This window comes from Hyaena hyaena, unplaced genomic scaffold (assembly GCF_003009895.1).
Source record: "Hyaena hyaena isolate Hyena2069 unplaced genomic scaffold, ASM300989v1 scaffold_375, whole genome shotgun sequence".
Classification (NCBI taxonomy): Eukaryota; Metazoa; Chordata; class Mammalia; order Carnivora; family Hyaenidae; genus Hyaena; species Hyaena hyaena.
In genome coordinates this window covers 1,174,474-1,191,070 of record NW_024081006.1, presented here as the reverse complement: position 1 = coordinate 1,191,070, position 16,597 = coordinate 1,174,474, and the positions used below count along the sequence as shown (strand labels likewise).

General features: G+C 35.5%; 1 protein-coding gene across 6 annotated transcripts in view; it reads left to right on the top strand.

Moving 5' to 3' along the window:
• Positions 1-16,597, top strand: part of TBC1D5 (TBC1 domain family member 5) — a 540,103-nt gene that overhangs the window by 315,022 nt on the left and 208,484 nt on the right. For all 6 annotated transcript variants that reach the window (XM_039250589.1, XM_039250592.1, XM_039250590.1 and 3 more), the window contains 4 exons: positions 2,920-3,022; positions 10,246-10,334; positions 11,844-11,894; positions 11,985-12,054. In XM_039250589.1, the coding sequence (XP_039106520.1) occupies positions 2,920-3,022; positions 10,246-10,334; positions 11,844-11,894; positions 11,985-12,054 (313 nt within the window). The remainder of the gene's footprint in view (positions 1-2,919; positions 3,023-10,245; positions 10,335-11,843; positions 11,895-11,984; positions 12,055-16,597) is intronic.

Below are 16,597 nucleotides of genomic sequence, written 5' to 3'. Positions count from 1 at the left end.
CTTACTTATTTGGTGCTATGAAACCATCAGAATTTAGTGAACAAGTCCTACTTTTCTAAAAAAGAGGGTATCATGAAACTTCATAAATTGGCACTTTAGGATTGTAGATCGTGTGCTGTTGAGTAGATATGCTGTGTCTGCCTAATACACATTTTTAGTTGATTGGGTATTTGCTAAAAGTGGGTAATTTGAATTATCTACCTGCAATTTAATTCTTGTAGCTCTCTTGTTTTTAATCTGGCAAGTGGTTAGTATGCATTTAAATGAAACTATAAATTGATATGTAATATAATTTACATTTTTAGTAGTTAGATATTAAACTCTTACTATATAGTTCAAAGGTATTTGTTACAAAGTTGAGTTTTTAGTTCTTTCTCACAAAATCATTTCAGATTGCATTGGTTACACAGAGTTTGATTGCCCCATTGCCTATGGAATATTTCCAAAGATTAGTTAAGGGAGAGGACATGCAAAATCGTAAAGCCGTATGATCTAAATCATGGGGCAAGAAGCCTATTTGAAGACATGGCTAGGATGGTAACTAGACTTCTTGTGGTGATCATTCCACAGTATATACAAATATCGTATCATTATGTTTTACACCTGAAACTAATATAATGTTGACTGTCAATTATACCTCAAATTAAAAAACAAAGACAGGTCTAGATTTAAGTCCTCCTAATGAGGAAGAAGGGGAAATAATTTCACTTCTCAGAAGGATTAATCTGTTTTTACCTTAGTGACTAAGTTTTCCCAAGAAAGTTCTCTTTAGCAATTTATTTTAACTACTTGCATGTCTTTCATCCTGATTACTTTAATTTGGGATATTTGACTTTCTAAGGGCTTTATCAACCTTCTTTTGTCCCAAAGAAGTCATTTAAAAAGTGTGTGTTTCTTTCCTACTTCAGTACGTTTGACGTCTTTCTTAAACACCTGTGGCTTCTATGCTATAACATTCTTGCCCTGAATCTACTTTCAGGTTAATTTTTCTCTTCTTTAGGAGCTAAGGTCACTTGCGCCTGCCTAGTCACACTTCCTTGCCTGAGTAGGCACTGTCTGGAGGGGGTCATCAAATTAAGACTTATGCAGAGATGTGAAGTAATCCTGCTCACCCGCATGGGTTTTTTTTTTTTTTTTTTTTTTTTTTTTACTGGCATCCAAAGAAAAGAGGCCTTCTTTCTGCAAGAGAAAAAAACAAGTATATGTATCTGGGGACATCAAAGGAAATTTCAGGCAGAAGTCACATGAACAGATGAAGAAAAAACAGGCTTTAATATGTTGTAAAAACTAGGACAAGAAATGAGATGCTTCACAAACCACCAGCATGGTTAACCCAGGAACGTAGCCTGGACTGGGGGGGGGGGGGGAAGTTATAACTCTCACAAGGAGGCAGAAAAGGATCTGAATGAAGCATAAAACAGTTGAAGTCTCCAGAAAAAGGCCGTGAGCCATTATAATATGAAGTAAAACAACCGTTTTTTTGCTCTTTAAAAGACTCATTAAGGAGTATTTTTCTGTTTTGATATTACCCTGCACTTGGCCATGCGTTGGTTACTCTTCCTTTCAGCCTCTCACATTCTCTTACTCTCTAGTTCCAAAGCCACCTAATTCACTTCTTTATCGCCTAAAGTACCAGTACTCGAAGACTAATGATCACCTCTATTTCTGCACATTCACTGCTCACCAGGCACTGTTCCTGGTGCTTTAACGTGATCTCATCTTGGTCACAAGATCAGCATTATTATCCCTGTTTGACAGGTGAGGCAGTTAAGCAGTCACTCACTCAAGATTATATAGCTGGTAATTATGCAACATGAATTTGAATGCAGGCTTCTCTTCTCAGGTTTGTTATTTTTCCACTTCACTTCATTATAATGCCCTTTGTTCCTTCCTGTAACCTCTCCTCTTTCAAGGCTTATTCCCACTTAAAGTTACTCAGATATTATTTTCTTTGTTACTTACCTATTCAGAAATGTAGGGTCACTTGGTTGTTTATCTTGATTTGTAAATTCAGCATTCAGAGCTCTCTCCAGACCTGCCCCACCTTTTCTTCTGTCTTGTCTTTCTCTCAACTGGCAGTACTTCATGGAGTCCTCTTCTCTCTCATTACTCATTACCATACTGAGCTGTACACTTGGAATCCTCATTGCCTTCTGGGCCTGCATCTTTCCTTCTGATGTGGTTATCCTTCCCACTGAATGTCCTTCTTCCTCCTCACCTACAAATCTTTGTTCAAATCTTTTGTGATTGAACCTATTTGACTGTTCATTTCTAGGGACGTTATTTCTTCCCTTATATGTTTGTTGTGTATTAGATTGCTATGTATTTGTTCTTTGGGTTGTGCAGTTGTATATTCTTTCATTCAAAACAACTTTGTAAGCTCCTTTCAAGTGGATACTGTGCCCTTTTTCTGTTTTCATTACTTCAGAGCACCTGGCAGACTTTTTGATCCAGATAGCATTTAAGCAATACTGACTGACTTGTTCCATTTGAAGTCTACATTTTAATCAGACAAAACTAACAGTGTGGTCATGTATAATAATCTAAATCCTGATATTCACATTAAAAAAAAGATAATGATTTCTTTAAAAAAGCTGGCGCATCCTAAAATCCAAAGGGGCTAAACCCCTAAATATATAGGCTAGGATTCATTTTGCTTAAGATCTATTGTATCCACCGTGTGAGGACTTTAAGCATATGGAGACTTGTGAAATATTTGGGTGTTGAAATGTATCATTTCCAATGGTTTCCCTCTCCTCACTCTTTTTTCCTTAACATTATCAGTCTCACCAGTGGCATAAGTTAGTTGCATGGCAAATACACACTTGTACTAACACATAAAGTAACCCTTGACGAGAGTTTGAGGCTATTTCTTGGAATTGTGGTAGTCAGTTTTAATCTTGTGTTTTCTTTCTTCAGGTTTCCTGAAATGCAGTTTTTCCAACAAGAAAATGTGAGAAAAATTCTTACAGATGTTCTTTTCTGTTATGCTAGAGAAAACGAGCAGTTGCTTTATAAACAGGTAATGAAAATATCGTACAGGTGGCATCCATTGACTCAAAATTTTCTATACAGCTTGACAAATGATAGAGCAATAATGTAGCCTTTATTGTATCCAAAGTTGTATCATAATAGTAAAGCAATCAGAGAGCTGCTTGTCAGGTGCATGGTGAGAAAAGTAAGCTCATTGAAGCACATATGCTTCTTCCTTATTATAAGACATTCCACCAAATTGTCTTCTGTAAGGCGTTCAATCTTTTCTTTCAACTTTTGGGAGTTTGTTTATAAACAGCATCTTTGAAGCCAATCTAGTAATAAAACTTTTCAGAGTTGTATGTATAAATAGTGTTTATTAATACAGCATTCATAGATATGTGACCTGCCTTGTAAAAAATAATCAAGTGTCCTTCCACTCTTTAAAATTTACTGGTAATATGACTCTAGAAAGTTCCTGTACATTTTTGAAAGTTTATGATACTCTTTGTTATCCAGGTATTTGATTCATCCCATTGCTAAAGGAAAGAACATTGTTGGATTATGTTTTGCTCTCACTGAAATGTGAAATAGGTATTTAATATATAAAGAAGTATTTGGATTTCTACTTAAGCTGATAATTTTTCAAAGAAAATCTACAAAGTTGAATATTTTTATGTGTTACAAATATATAAAGTTGGATATTTTTCTGTATTTCTCAAAATGTATAGTAAGCGGAAATTCAAGCCAAGTTAATAAATTCTCAAACAGTTAGAAGTTATAATGTATGTCCAACTGATAGTGACTTAACTTTAATATAACAGAAAACACCTGTATGATTAAAGCAATGTATTTATTTTTTAAAATTTTTAATTTTTTTTAGTGTTTATTTTTAAGAGGGAAAGACAGCGTGCAAGAAGGGGAGGGACAGGGACAGAGGGAGACCAGAATCCAAAGCAGGCTCCAGGCTCTGAGCTGTCAGCGCAGAGTCCAACATGGGGCTCGAACCCACAAACCACAATGAGAGCATGATCTGAGCGGAAGTCTGATGCCTAACTGACTGAGCCAAGGTGCCCCTAAACATGTTTTTAAGTTTATTTATTTAAGTAGTCTCTACACCCAGCATGGGCCTGGAATTCACAACCCGGAGATCAAGGGCCGCACGCTCTTCTCACTGAGCCTGTCAGGCTCCCCTAGAACAGTGTATTTAATTTGAAGTAAACTTGATCGGTTTAAAGATAATAAACTAAGTCATATTACAATTGTCCTAAATAATGTATTTGTTATTATATACATATAATACCCAAGGGAACTAATTTTATCTTTTAATATTAGTAATATGTCTTTATATTAATTACATGGCGATAACCACCTTTTAGATTGAGAAATGGAAAAAATATATCTCACTCATAATGGCAATCAATTGCTAGCTACATAACCCAAACAATTTACTTAAATTTTCTAAATCTTAGTTTTGTTAGCAGTAAAATGAGGGCCATAACAGTAATGACTTTATAGAGTTAAAAACTCTATAAAGACTCTATAGTGCTGGAGTGCCTGGGTGGCTCAGTTTGTTGACCGTCAGATTTCAGGTCAGGTCATGATCTCCTAGTTTGTGAGTTCAAGCCCTGCGTCAGGCTCTGTGCTGACAGCTCAGAGGCTGGAGCCTGCTTCAGATTATGTTTCTCTCTTTATATCTGCCCCTGCCCCACTCATGCTCTGTTTCTCTCTGTCTCTCTTAAAAATTAACAAACATTAAAGAAAGAAAAACACAGGGGCACCTGGGTGACTCAGTCGGTTAAGTGTCTGACTTCGCCTCAGGTCATGGTCTCGTGGGTTCGAGCCCTGCATTGGGCTCTGTTGTGACAGCTAGCTCAGAGCCTGGAGCCTGTTTCAGATTCTGTATCTCCCTGTCTCTCTGACCCTCCCCTGCTCATGCTCGCTGTCTCTCTCTCTCTCTCTCTCTCTCTCGCTCGCTCGCTCTCTCTCTCTCTCTCTCTCTTTCTCAGAAATAAATAAAACATTAAAAAACAACAACACATAGTGCTCACTAAGGGTTCTTTTTGGTATTTGTGCTGGTTATTACTATTATTATCGTTATTAAATATGTTCGAATTCCCACAGAATTTAGAGGAAGGGGAGAATGGTAAAGGCATTTGGCAAAGAATGGTAATTATTCTCTAAATATTCTGTGAGCATGCCAGTATAACAATAGTGTGGGAATCAACAGAGATCAGTGGAACAAACTAAGAAAAGGTCCAGTTACATATGGATTCTTTTTTTTTTTTTTTTTAGTGTATTTATTTATTTTGAGAGAGAAAGAAAGTGAGCAGGAAAAGGGAAAGAGAGAGAGAGAGAGAGAGAGAGAGAGAATCCCAAGCAAGCTTCATGCTGTCAGCACAGAGTCCTATGTGGGATACAAAGTTCAAAGACCAAAATCCAACCAGCTAACCAAAAAGGAGACTAGGAGAAAATAAGTATTAATGTAGGATTTTTGGAAGCAAAATACTGAAAATCTCACTCAGAGTGACTTCAACTCTAAGGACTTTATTAACTCACTTTGCAAGAAGTCTAGAGGTAAAATGGTTCTGCAGTATTAGTTCAGTAGTTCAGACTCCTCATCAATGTTTCAGGTTTGTTTCTATTTTTCTGTTATCTCCTCATTGTGTTGGCTTTTGTCATCAGGCTTATCTCTTCATCGTGCCCTTCTTTCCAGTATTTGAAAATACTGCGCAGTAAAGGATTTGATGACAGTAAACCCAGTCAGTATAAAGTCATCCCAAGTTGTAGATTTGTTTCCCATTTTTCTTTAGTGGAAGAAAAAAGTCAATTAAAGAAGTGTGGTAATAATGAAGACAAGTTCCACAGACAAGGAACAAAAACCTAGTAACTGCACTCAGGCATTGTGATGCATGGGGCCCACTGCATTTGTAAGGAAGACTAAACAAGAATATGGAAGGTCAGATTCTGGATAATTTAGACAAAACCAAGAAAGTACTATTAACTTACTCTTGGGAATCACTTAGTAAGACTTAATTACTCCCTGTACATGATTAAAATCCTATAGATTCTTTACATAGAAATAATACCTTGCTAAAGAAGGACTGAATATTTAGCCAGATCAAATTTAAGAAAAAAAAACTTGAGTTTCATCACAAGCTGTTAAAGCTATTATTTTGTACTAGGTGACACCCCGTTTAACATCGACCATATTGTTAATAGTTATGGGATTTTATTGAATTAATGAGACTGTTATCATGTAGTAGAATGTCTTGCTGAGTTAATTGAAACTGCAGAGATTATATAAATGGTATTAATGAACTTTGACTGCCTGATGCCTCAGCTTTAATAAAGACTGCTTGGTGGGCTAAATGAACACAGGCAGATAAAAGAACAGGTTCAATTTTGTGAGCCTACAGGCTGTTGATGAAGAAAACTTCGTTACCTTTATGTTCAACTGGCATGAGTTTGGAGTGCAGTGACTTCTAACAATCCAGCAGGGATAAAGACTTGAAGCAAGCAGAAATGCCGATGGTATAGAGGAAAGCAAAATACACATTTAGGGAACCAATACATATACTGACAATATATTATGTTTTATTATGCTTTGTTAAATTATAGCATACTGTATTCATGGCCCTTTCTAAATAGTTTTCTTTTCCTTTAAAGATCCTTATAAACTTGCCACTTGTAATTTTTAATCAGGTTTTACTAGTCTAGAATTAAGAGTAAAACCAACAATCTCTTCAAGTCTATTTGAGAAAATATCCCCAGTTTAGTTAGAAGTCAACAATGAATTTGTGAAAGGTTGTCCTAATGATATTCAGGGGACTCTTAATTTCCATTATACAAAGAGCACCCTTATTTACTGATTCGATATATGATTTAATGTTCTCCTTTTTTTATTTCTCATATTGTAGTTCAACTTTTACCAATACATTGCTATATGGAGAGGCAGATATTTCATCAGTCAGGCACCATCCAGTGAATACCTTCTATGTGCTGATCCTGTAGTAGGAACTGGATTTTTGTATCTACACGTAGAAATCACTTATCACAGTTTATAATTGTATAGTCATTCTGTGCTTATTTTATTATTGTGTGTCTTGCTCTCTAGAGTGCGAACTCCATAATGGTTAGAAACTTGCCCACTTCATTTACGTTTGAGTTCTCAGCATTATCGTAGGTAGTTAATAATTAATTTTTAGAAAGAGAGAAAGCACGAGTAGGGGGCAGGGGACAGAGGAAGAGGGAGAGAGAATCTTAAGCAGGCTTCACACCCAGCATGGAGCTGGACTCGGCTCGATCTCACAACTCTGAGATCATGACCTGAGCAAAAATCAGAAGTCTGGCGATCAGCCAGCTGAGTTACCCAGGCACCCCTATTTTTGAAATATGAATTTGGAAGATGAATTATGCATGAGCAAATGAAGAATCTGGAGAGAATAGTGTCATAGAAACCAGAAGGAAGAGAAAATTTAAAGAGGGTGGGAAGATAACATTTACACAAGAACTCATTCTTATTAAGCCAGTCATTAATTAGAGAATATATGGAGGGGGAAAAGGCCCAATCAGAAGATCACCACCACCACCACCAGCAACAACAAAAACCTAGTGAGAAACTAAGCAGTTTTATAAACTTTTGGGCTAGAAAATGTGTTGTTCTTTAAAATATCTATTTTCTTCAAGTAATGTTAATGCCATGCCAATAAAAATTGCAGTATTTAACATTTTATTTAACTAAATGATACTGAAGCTTACCTTCTAATTAAGTTAGAATAGGCAAGATAATTTTGAGAAAAAGAAGAGAAAATGTGGAGGACTAGAATATTTTATAGCTCAAGTAATTAAAATAGTAAGGTTCTTGTCAATAATGGATAAGCCAATGGAATGCCAGTAAAAGCTGAGAAAAAACAAGCTCTGACTATTCATGTATGGTAAAGACGACATTAAAGAACCCTTGGGAGAAGATGGGTTATTCAAGAATTAGTTGAACTCTTTTGCAGAGAAAAATACCTATTTATTCTTTAGGGCAAAAATAAATACCATGTGGGTAAAGAATTAGCTGTAAAAAAGAAAACTACATACTCCCCTAACCTCGATATAAGGAAAGTCTTTTTAGGCATGGAAGCAAAACAAGAAGCCATGAAGGATGATGTCTTGATTTGACAGTTTTAAAGTATACACCTTCACTGTGTTGTAAGATATCATCGAGATTAAAAGTCAAATGATGAATGTGGAAAAGCATATGTAACAGAAATGACTAAAGGTTCATCTCCTGAATTGGTGAAGAACTGTTAACAAACCTTCATTAGGAGAAAATGGGCAATTCATTAAATAAAAATGGTCAAAATTTTTGTCTCATCCTCACTAGCATTTAAATAAGAAACCATTTGACTATGAAGTTTTACAGGATTAAAATAAATAAAACACTACAAATTAGGTACGAAGTGGCAACTCTTAGACTGTCAAGTGAGGGAACTCTTTCTGAAGGGCAGCTTAATTGTATATATCAGGGACTTTAACAAAGGTCTTTACTCATTTACCCAGAAATTCTACTTCTAGGGCCTTCATCTTAAGTTAATGATCAGAAATAGGCAAAAAAAAATTACCATAAGGATATCTAGCATAGTTTTTAATTTCTTTCTTTTGGTCAGTCTGTCCTTCCTTCCTTCTCTTCCTTTTCTTCCTTCTCTTCCTTCCTTTCATTTCTTCCTTCCATTTCTTCCTTCCTTTCTCCTTGTCTTTTTTTTTTTTTTCTATAGCTACAGTAAGTACAAGCACTATAGTAAGTAGCTTGTAGTTTGATGATTAAATTATGGCACTTGGCGTTTGGAATACTTTGCGATTATTCCAGGAGAATAAACACCTCGTGATGATTTTAAAGCACACTTAGCAGCACTTAATTCCATTTTTTCTGGATCTCTATCATGCTCTAAGAGATAGGCAAATAGACATTTAAAGTTTTGTTTATTAAGGACGTGGTTACTTAAAAAGATTGAAGTGATGTTTGGTAATTTGTCTTAATCACAAGTAACTATTCAGTGTATCAGAGATGATTTTGTACAAATGTCATTAAGTCCTAATTCAAGGCTAGTGATAACTTATAAATGAACTCTGATAGAGTTCACTTTCATCTTATTTTGCACTGACCGCTAGCTTTCTAATAATAGTCTGGTGCTTCTAGAACGTACAGAGGGTTATGTGACTGCCTTTCCATCATTCCATCGTGAGAAGTCTCTCTTTCCACCAGTGAAACTCTTCTCTTTGCTTCCATATTTTATTTTTATTTCCTATAAAGGTGGTGTTTTGTCTTATTTTTTTATAAAAGAGCACCCATAATTATTAAGCATAAGGAAAATGTTAATTTACTCACTTTAAGAGACAGAAAATAGTCTATTTTTAATTTGCCAAATATGTTTGCTGCTGCTTAAGGGGGGAAAGCATCTCAGTTAAAAAAGCAAATTACTGTTGTGGAATACCTTGCTTTTCCACATTAGTGGATAAATAATGGATTTTTATAATTTTCTTTTGGAGATAACTTAGTAACTAATATGCGTTTTTGTTTCTGTGCCTATTCCTATAATCCATGGGTAACACTAATATAAAGAAACAGAAAATACAATTGGTGAATTCACTAAATGAATTTAATAGTAACCTTATAGTTGAAGTAGACAGGAAAAAATTACGGTAGTTTTCAGATTAAACATGTTGAAAATCATACTTAGTTTGAAAACTTTGTTTGCTGTCATACCTGCTAGAGATTGTTTCTTTTATTATCCAGCATTTCCAGCTAGCTGACTTCAGCTCTTCCTAAATCTACAGACATCCTAATTTTGAGCCATTATATAATGAAAACATTGGATGTAATTTCCTTAGGTCTACAGTTCTCAGTTGCCCTTCTTACTGCAGATCTTTACACTGTAGCTCATGATTATAATTTGCATAAATGAAATTCATATTTATGAGTACAGTTCCTGAAGCAACTGACAGGTGCAAGGTTGTCTGCCATGCCAATTTATTGTTTGTTGTGTCATTTAAAAGAGAAATGCTCTCCATGTTTTAAAGAAGAAGAATTTGTGCTATGGTTGAATTGGAATCAAATTCTAAAAGCAAATCTCATTTTGTAGCTTTTCATTTTATGCGTTTCTCTAAAATATGGAAATGTTGATGGTGAGGATCAGTTGAAGAAGCATTTAGCTGAGCCTGTTCTGTCCACTGGTGGGCCCTCAACATCTTTCCCCTCTCATTTCTCTTGCTCTTATGTTTCAGGGCATGCACGAGCTCTTAGCGCCTATAGTCTTTATTCTCCACTGTGACCACCAAGCTTTTCTTCATGCCAGTGAGTCTGCCCAGCCAAGGCAAGTTTTTATATAACCTCCATCTGTTTTTTAAGCCTTGCTATCATCATTTTAACCTGAGAATCTTTTACATTGGTGGTACTTTTGTAAATTATAAACATTTGGTTGTGTTTCACGTAGCTGATTGTTCATTCCACTTAATAGTTGTAGTCCTATAGGCCATGGGCAAATTTGTAATTTTAATAGTCTTTGCAACTCATAGTTCTGTGCCAAAGACCTCTCTATAACTAATAGATCAAGAAGAAGACATTTTTGCTGTAATGGCAAATTGCTCTTGATTGATAATATTCATAAATACCATCCTCTAATGAAACATTCTTTCACTACAAGCTTCATGAGAACCTTATCTGTCAGCTCCTTTCTCCTCTCCAGGTTTGACTGAGTTCAAGTCATAAATAGGAGACTAGTACCCCCAAAGAACCCCAGTCTATAAATAAACAAAAATGGTTTGTCATGTAATTTATTCTTTACAGCAAGTAACTTTAGTGATTATTTTTAATTTAGGCTAATTGTTAGAATATGTTTTCTAACTTTAAATGCCCTGATGGCCTAGAGAGGTAGCCAGGAAGTATCTGGGGAATGGATGCTGTGAGATTATAAACCTTTGTCGGAAGTATTCCATAGGCTGACCCATCCATATGCAGAACATAAAAAATTAACACATAATGTTTTATGAGTTTATGTAATTTTTATTAATTAAATATAGCCATCCATTTTGGTCAGCATAGAGTCTTTGTTAAATTAACTTTTGTTTACTGTATTACAGATGAGTATTTTTAGTTCATTTTGAGTTTTTCTAATTATACTGAGTTTATTGGATCTGACCAGAGTAACTATATCTTAATTACCCTTTCTTCAGTTATTCTGAAGTATGATAAGGATGAAGTTAGTATTGTGATCCTATTTTCATGCCAGGTTTTATCTTTTTAAAAACATGTATACACAGTATACTCACCAGGAAAGTATAACTGATTGAAAATTACTTTTAAATAATTTGGACATGCTGCTTTAGCAGTTTCAAGCCATCGAAAGGTAAAAGCAACACTAAAGTAAATTTGAAAGAGGTACTGTCACTATTTAATGAGTGTTAAAATATTATAAACATAGAAGCCATTAAAAGAAAAAGAATGTTTTGATATGGTATATTTGACCAGTAAGTAAATAATTTGTTTTGTTTTGTTTTAAAAAAAAACAAAATAGATTGTGAAGTAATCAATTTATACTAGATCAGGCACATGCAAGGAATATATTGTCACCTTTTGTATTTGTTCTTTGGAGCAATATGGTACTTCATTGTGGCACAGACAAGGTACCTAGTTTGTTTTTGATATTTATAGAAAGAGGAGGTTTCGTTTGTTGATGGAATTACTTTTTTTATTTAGAAAGAATGATTTTTTTTTCATTTGCACATTGTATGAAAGTTGGCTTATGAGTGTACAATAAGGTAACCTCTGCATTCCCTTCAATTAAAAAATTATACATTTTGATTCTTTGTATTACTTTTTTAAGTGAGGAAATGAAAACTCTCTTGAACCCTGAGTATCTGGAACATGATGCCTAGTAAGTACAAAAGCTTTCTGTTATGTTAATTTTTTACACCCTTTCTACTTTAATGAGGGTTTAGCACTGTATTATTTTTCTAATTTTTAGTGCAATGTTCTCACAACTTATGGAAACTGCTGAACCTTGGTTTTCTACTTTTGAGCATGATGGTCAAAAGGTAAGTATTATAGTACAGATCTTTTCAATATATTTGGAGAAGCAAATGATTTCACTAAGTAGTAGCAACATCTAATCAGAGAAGCAAAGCCATTATTATTACTATAAAAAACCAAAACTTTAAAAATACTTAAGGAATAAGATTGAACTGGGGATCTAAACCATATTGCTAGTAAATTTGGTAGATGTATGGTAATATAAGAAATTTCATATAAATAGAAATTTTATTTTATATGTCAATATATTATCCATGCAATAGAACTGCTTAAAAATTATTGTGAATTTTAAATGCAGTGCATTTATTTACTTGATCTGTTGTTATCCTAGTGAGTTGATAGACATACTGAAGTGCATAGATTAACTTTCTATCAAATAGGTTGTCTTAGTTTTACTAATGCATCACTCCTGAATTTACACACTTAGCATCGATACCGTTTATCCTTACTCACTTATTCTTTTTAACTATAAATTTTATTGTGTGATATAACTGATATAACATTCTTCTTTTTAAAGTGTATAATTTACTAGTTTAGTTTATTCACAGGATTGTGCAAATGCCACTACTATGTAATTTGAAAATATTTTCATCACCACAGAAGGAAAGCCCATTGCCATTAGCATTCACTCTGCATTGTCCTACTCCCCGGGGTCTCTGGCATCACTGATGTAATTTTGCTTTCTATGAACTTGCCTATTCTGAACATTTCATATAAATGGAACCATATAATATGTGTCCTTTTGTGATTGACTCCTTTCACTAACAAAACGTTTACAGTGTTCATTTATGTTGTAGCACGCATCAGTAACTTCATTCCTTTTTGTGGCTGAGTAATATTTCATGGTGTGGATATGCCGCATTTTGGTTATCTGTACATCAGTTGACGGACATTTGGGTTCTTTCCCTTTCTGGCTGTTAAGAATAATGTTGCTATGAATATTTGTGTATTAGCTTTGTGTCAACACATGTTTTCAGTGCTCTTGGCATTCCTCTAGTAGTAGAATTGCTGAGTTAACTGACATTTTAAACAAACATATATGCTGTCTTAGACCACGATGGTGTTTTCATTGTAATTACACAATATCAGAAAAATTGCCAATTATTCTGTCAACGGATATCATTAAGAGTTTTTGGTATGTTTTTCCCTATATAATTCATTTATTTTATGTTGGTGTGATTGATTGCGTTCTGGTCAGAAACCGTATATTCTTCCATCACTTTATCCCGTCTTTTAAAAACAGAAATGGATAACTAATGCTTTTTATGGCTTTGGTCTAGATCAGGGCAGACTACTGCCTGTAGGCCAGTTTGGCCTGCCATCTGTTTTTATTACAGCTTGGGAGTTAAGCATGGCTTTTACATTATTAAATGGTTGAAAACTACCAAAAGAAGAATAATATTTTGTGACATATGAAAATTATATGGCATTCAAATTTCTGTGTCCATAAAAAAAGTTTTATTGGGATACAGCCATGCCTATTTGTTTCCATATTGTCTGTGGCCACTTGCTCATTATAACTGCTCATTACAGAGTTGAGTAGTTGCAACACAGACTATAACCTGTAAAGCCTAAAATATTTACTGTCTGGCCTGTACAGAGAAAATTTGCTGACCTTCAGCCTAGGTGATAGTCTTTCTTGAGCAATATGTCAACATATGTTACATTCTATAAGGATTATAAGAGGTGAAACTTGTAAGCACATTTGATGAACTATTGTGTTTTAGAACAGTTACTTTATTCTTGTCAGGTGACTTGATGAAGCCATAGACTTACGTGAAAATCAAAATTTTGAACAAAAAGTATTTTAAATACATTTAAATATAAGCATCATGATCATGCAGGGGTCATTTGTATCTTATAACTGTTTCACAGTGTCTGCGAAACTGAATGATAAAACTGTGAGCATTACCACACTTTTCAGTTTCACCCACTCATGTTGATATCACTGAGTCAAGTTCATGAAAATGGCTGAGACAACACAAAAAGGATATCCATTTTTTTTTATCAAGGAACATATAGATAGGACCTCTGAAAATTTATATTAATTACTTGCATATATCAATAATACATTCCTAGAAGGAACATATAATGAATGCTTTGTTCATCCTCCCCTTTTTAATCTGTCTTGATTCTATTGCCTTTTTTAAAAGAAGTTTGAAAACTTAATTCACTTCTCTCTCTTTCAGTTCCTCTATCACTGTGTGTGCTGCTTAGGGCACCAGACATACTTTTCCTAAAACTTTCTTGATGAAGAAAGCAGTGTGTTGGTTTTCATAATGGTGTCAAGTTGTCTCACTGAATCCCTTGGACAGTTTGTGGACTGCCGCTGACCTACAGACAGTTTGAGTAGCACTTATTAGTTGTTGCTAGCTGTGCTGATATTTGTAGCGGTCCCATTTGATGATAGCTGTGAAATGCAAATAGCCTTTTTTATTATGATAAATCCTGAAGATAAGGAATATCTAATATTCACTATTTTCTCTTTTGATTTCCCTGTTAGATAAGCCGTTTATCATTTAGGTGATCATGAGCATTACTTGTAAGTTTCTTAAATTTAAGAAATTCTGTTGTAAGTATCAGCACAGGGGGCATCTTTTCGAACTACAGTTTGTGGGCACCTGTAGTTCCCAGGCTACTCCTGCGTCTCTATGAAGCATCTGAAAAATGGACTGCTTACACTGTTGATTCAGTGACAGCTCACTCTCTTCAACCTGGAAATGCATTTACACCATTTCATTAAGTTAAACATTTTTAACAGGTTAATTTAGGATCAGTTCTCTCCAAAGCCAGTAATTGTATCTCTCCAGAAGTATGTGTGTTTCAGGCCCTTACAGAATGACTAGATGTCGTGATCTGTTTCTCATGTGGTTGGTAGAAACCTTGCCTGCACTCAGTACCTTCCCCGATGCAGTATGGTATCAGCCACACAACGCACTTCGTTAGAGAACAACTACATGATTAAAATATTAAATCGTTCATTTTTTTTGAGAGAGAAAGAGAAAGCATGCATGTGTTTGCACATAAGCGAGTTGAGGAAGAGCAGAGGGTCCAGCTCCAGTGCTGAGCTCCGTCTCAGGACTGTGAGACCATGACTTGAGATGAAATTAAGAGTCGAAGGCTTACCTGACTGAGCCACCCAGACACCCTGCAAGGAAGGTTGGTTTCAGAGTAAACGCTTTTGACTGGTAATGGTGTCTTAGAATTAATGTGAATTCAACCCTCCCAAATTATTTCAGTTTAATATCAGTAGGAAAAATTTTAGCAAGAATTACAAATTTTTAAAAAATTATAACACCCTATCATTTGAAGAGAATACTCGATAATATAAAACGAGAAAAGAGTGTCTTGGCTGTATTATTTTTATGATAAATGACCACAGAATAGAGGTATCTTTTTTTTCTTGCCTATACAGATCAACAGAAACTAATTGAGGTGTAAAAATCAGTATGGCCTTCTATCTCTAAATGCACTATAGGAAGCACCCAGGTCTACATTTCTTTTTAAGACTTGAAATGATCCTGTAAAGACAGATGGAAACTCCTCTAGGAAATTTTTCTTTGTGCTAACACATGCCCTTCCTCTCCTCTGTACTTCATGCCAGCCTGACTGGTCATTGTCCCTACGTGGAATTACAGTTTTGCCTGTTAGTCTTCCCCTTCCCTGCCCCTGCAAGGGCAAGATTTACCTTCTTTGTTTTTGTGCCCCTGAATGTGGTCCAGTGATAAAAAGATGATGTTCCTTTTAGAGATCTCACAGTTTAGGAGGCAGAGAAGGAGAAATGGATACTGTCGTAGTAAAGAAGGCGATGAACTAGAACCTGACACTTGAGCCAAATCTTTAAATACACTGGGGAGCTCCTCCATGGGAGCCCTGGGGAAAGGATCTTTCAGGTAAAAAAATGTCTCCCATCGCTGGGAGCACAGTGAGAGGAGTGGCTGGCCAGGTAATGAAAGGCCTCATAGACCTGGCTCAAGAATTTGCCTTTTGTTTTTTGCTTTTATTTTCTGTTCCTGAAGAACCATTAAAAAAGTTTTAAGGAGGATGGTCTGTGGGTTCGCTCCTGGCATTAGGCTCTGTGTTAACATCTTGGAGCCTGGATCCTGCTTTTGATTCTCTCTCTCTCTCTCTCTCTCTCTCTCTCTCTCTCACCCACCGCCTCCCACTTGCACTTTGTCTTTCTCAAAAATAAATAAACATAAATGAATAAATGAATGGAATGAATGAATGAATAAATAAATAAATGCGGGCCAAATTAGGGGCAGTGAGACCAGTTAGGAGGAAAGAAATGAGTAGGACCCCAAACCAGGTTATAATAGCTGAGCTGTAGGAGAGGAGACATAATAAGAGTATCTTGAGTTGTTGTGAAGAGCTAAAATTGGCAAATCAGGTGTTCTTATTGGAGGATGGGTCGAGGTAGGTATGGGGAAAGGATGAGCATGTTTTTGAGCAGATGATGATAAGCTCAGTTGTGGGCCTTTTGGATTAGGGACCCTTTTGCAACCTCGGATTCCTTGCCAACATGTGGATGTATGGGAGAGAACCCAG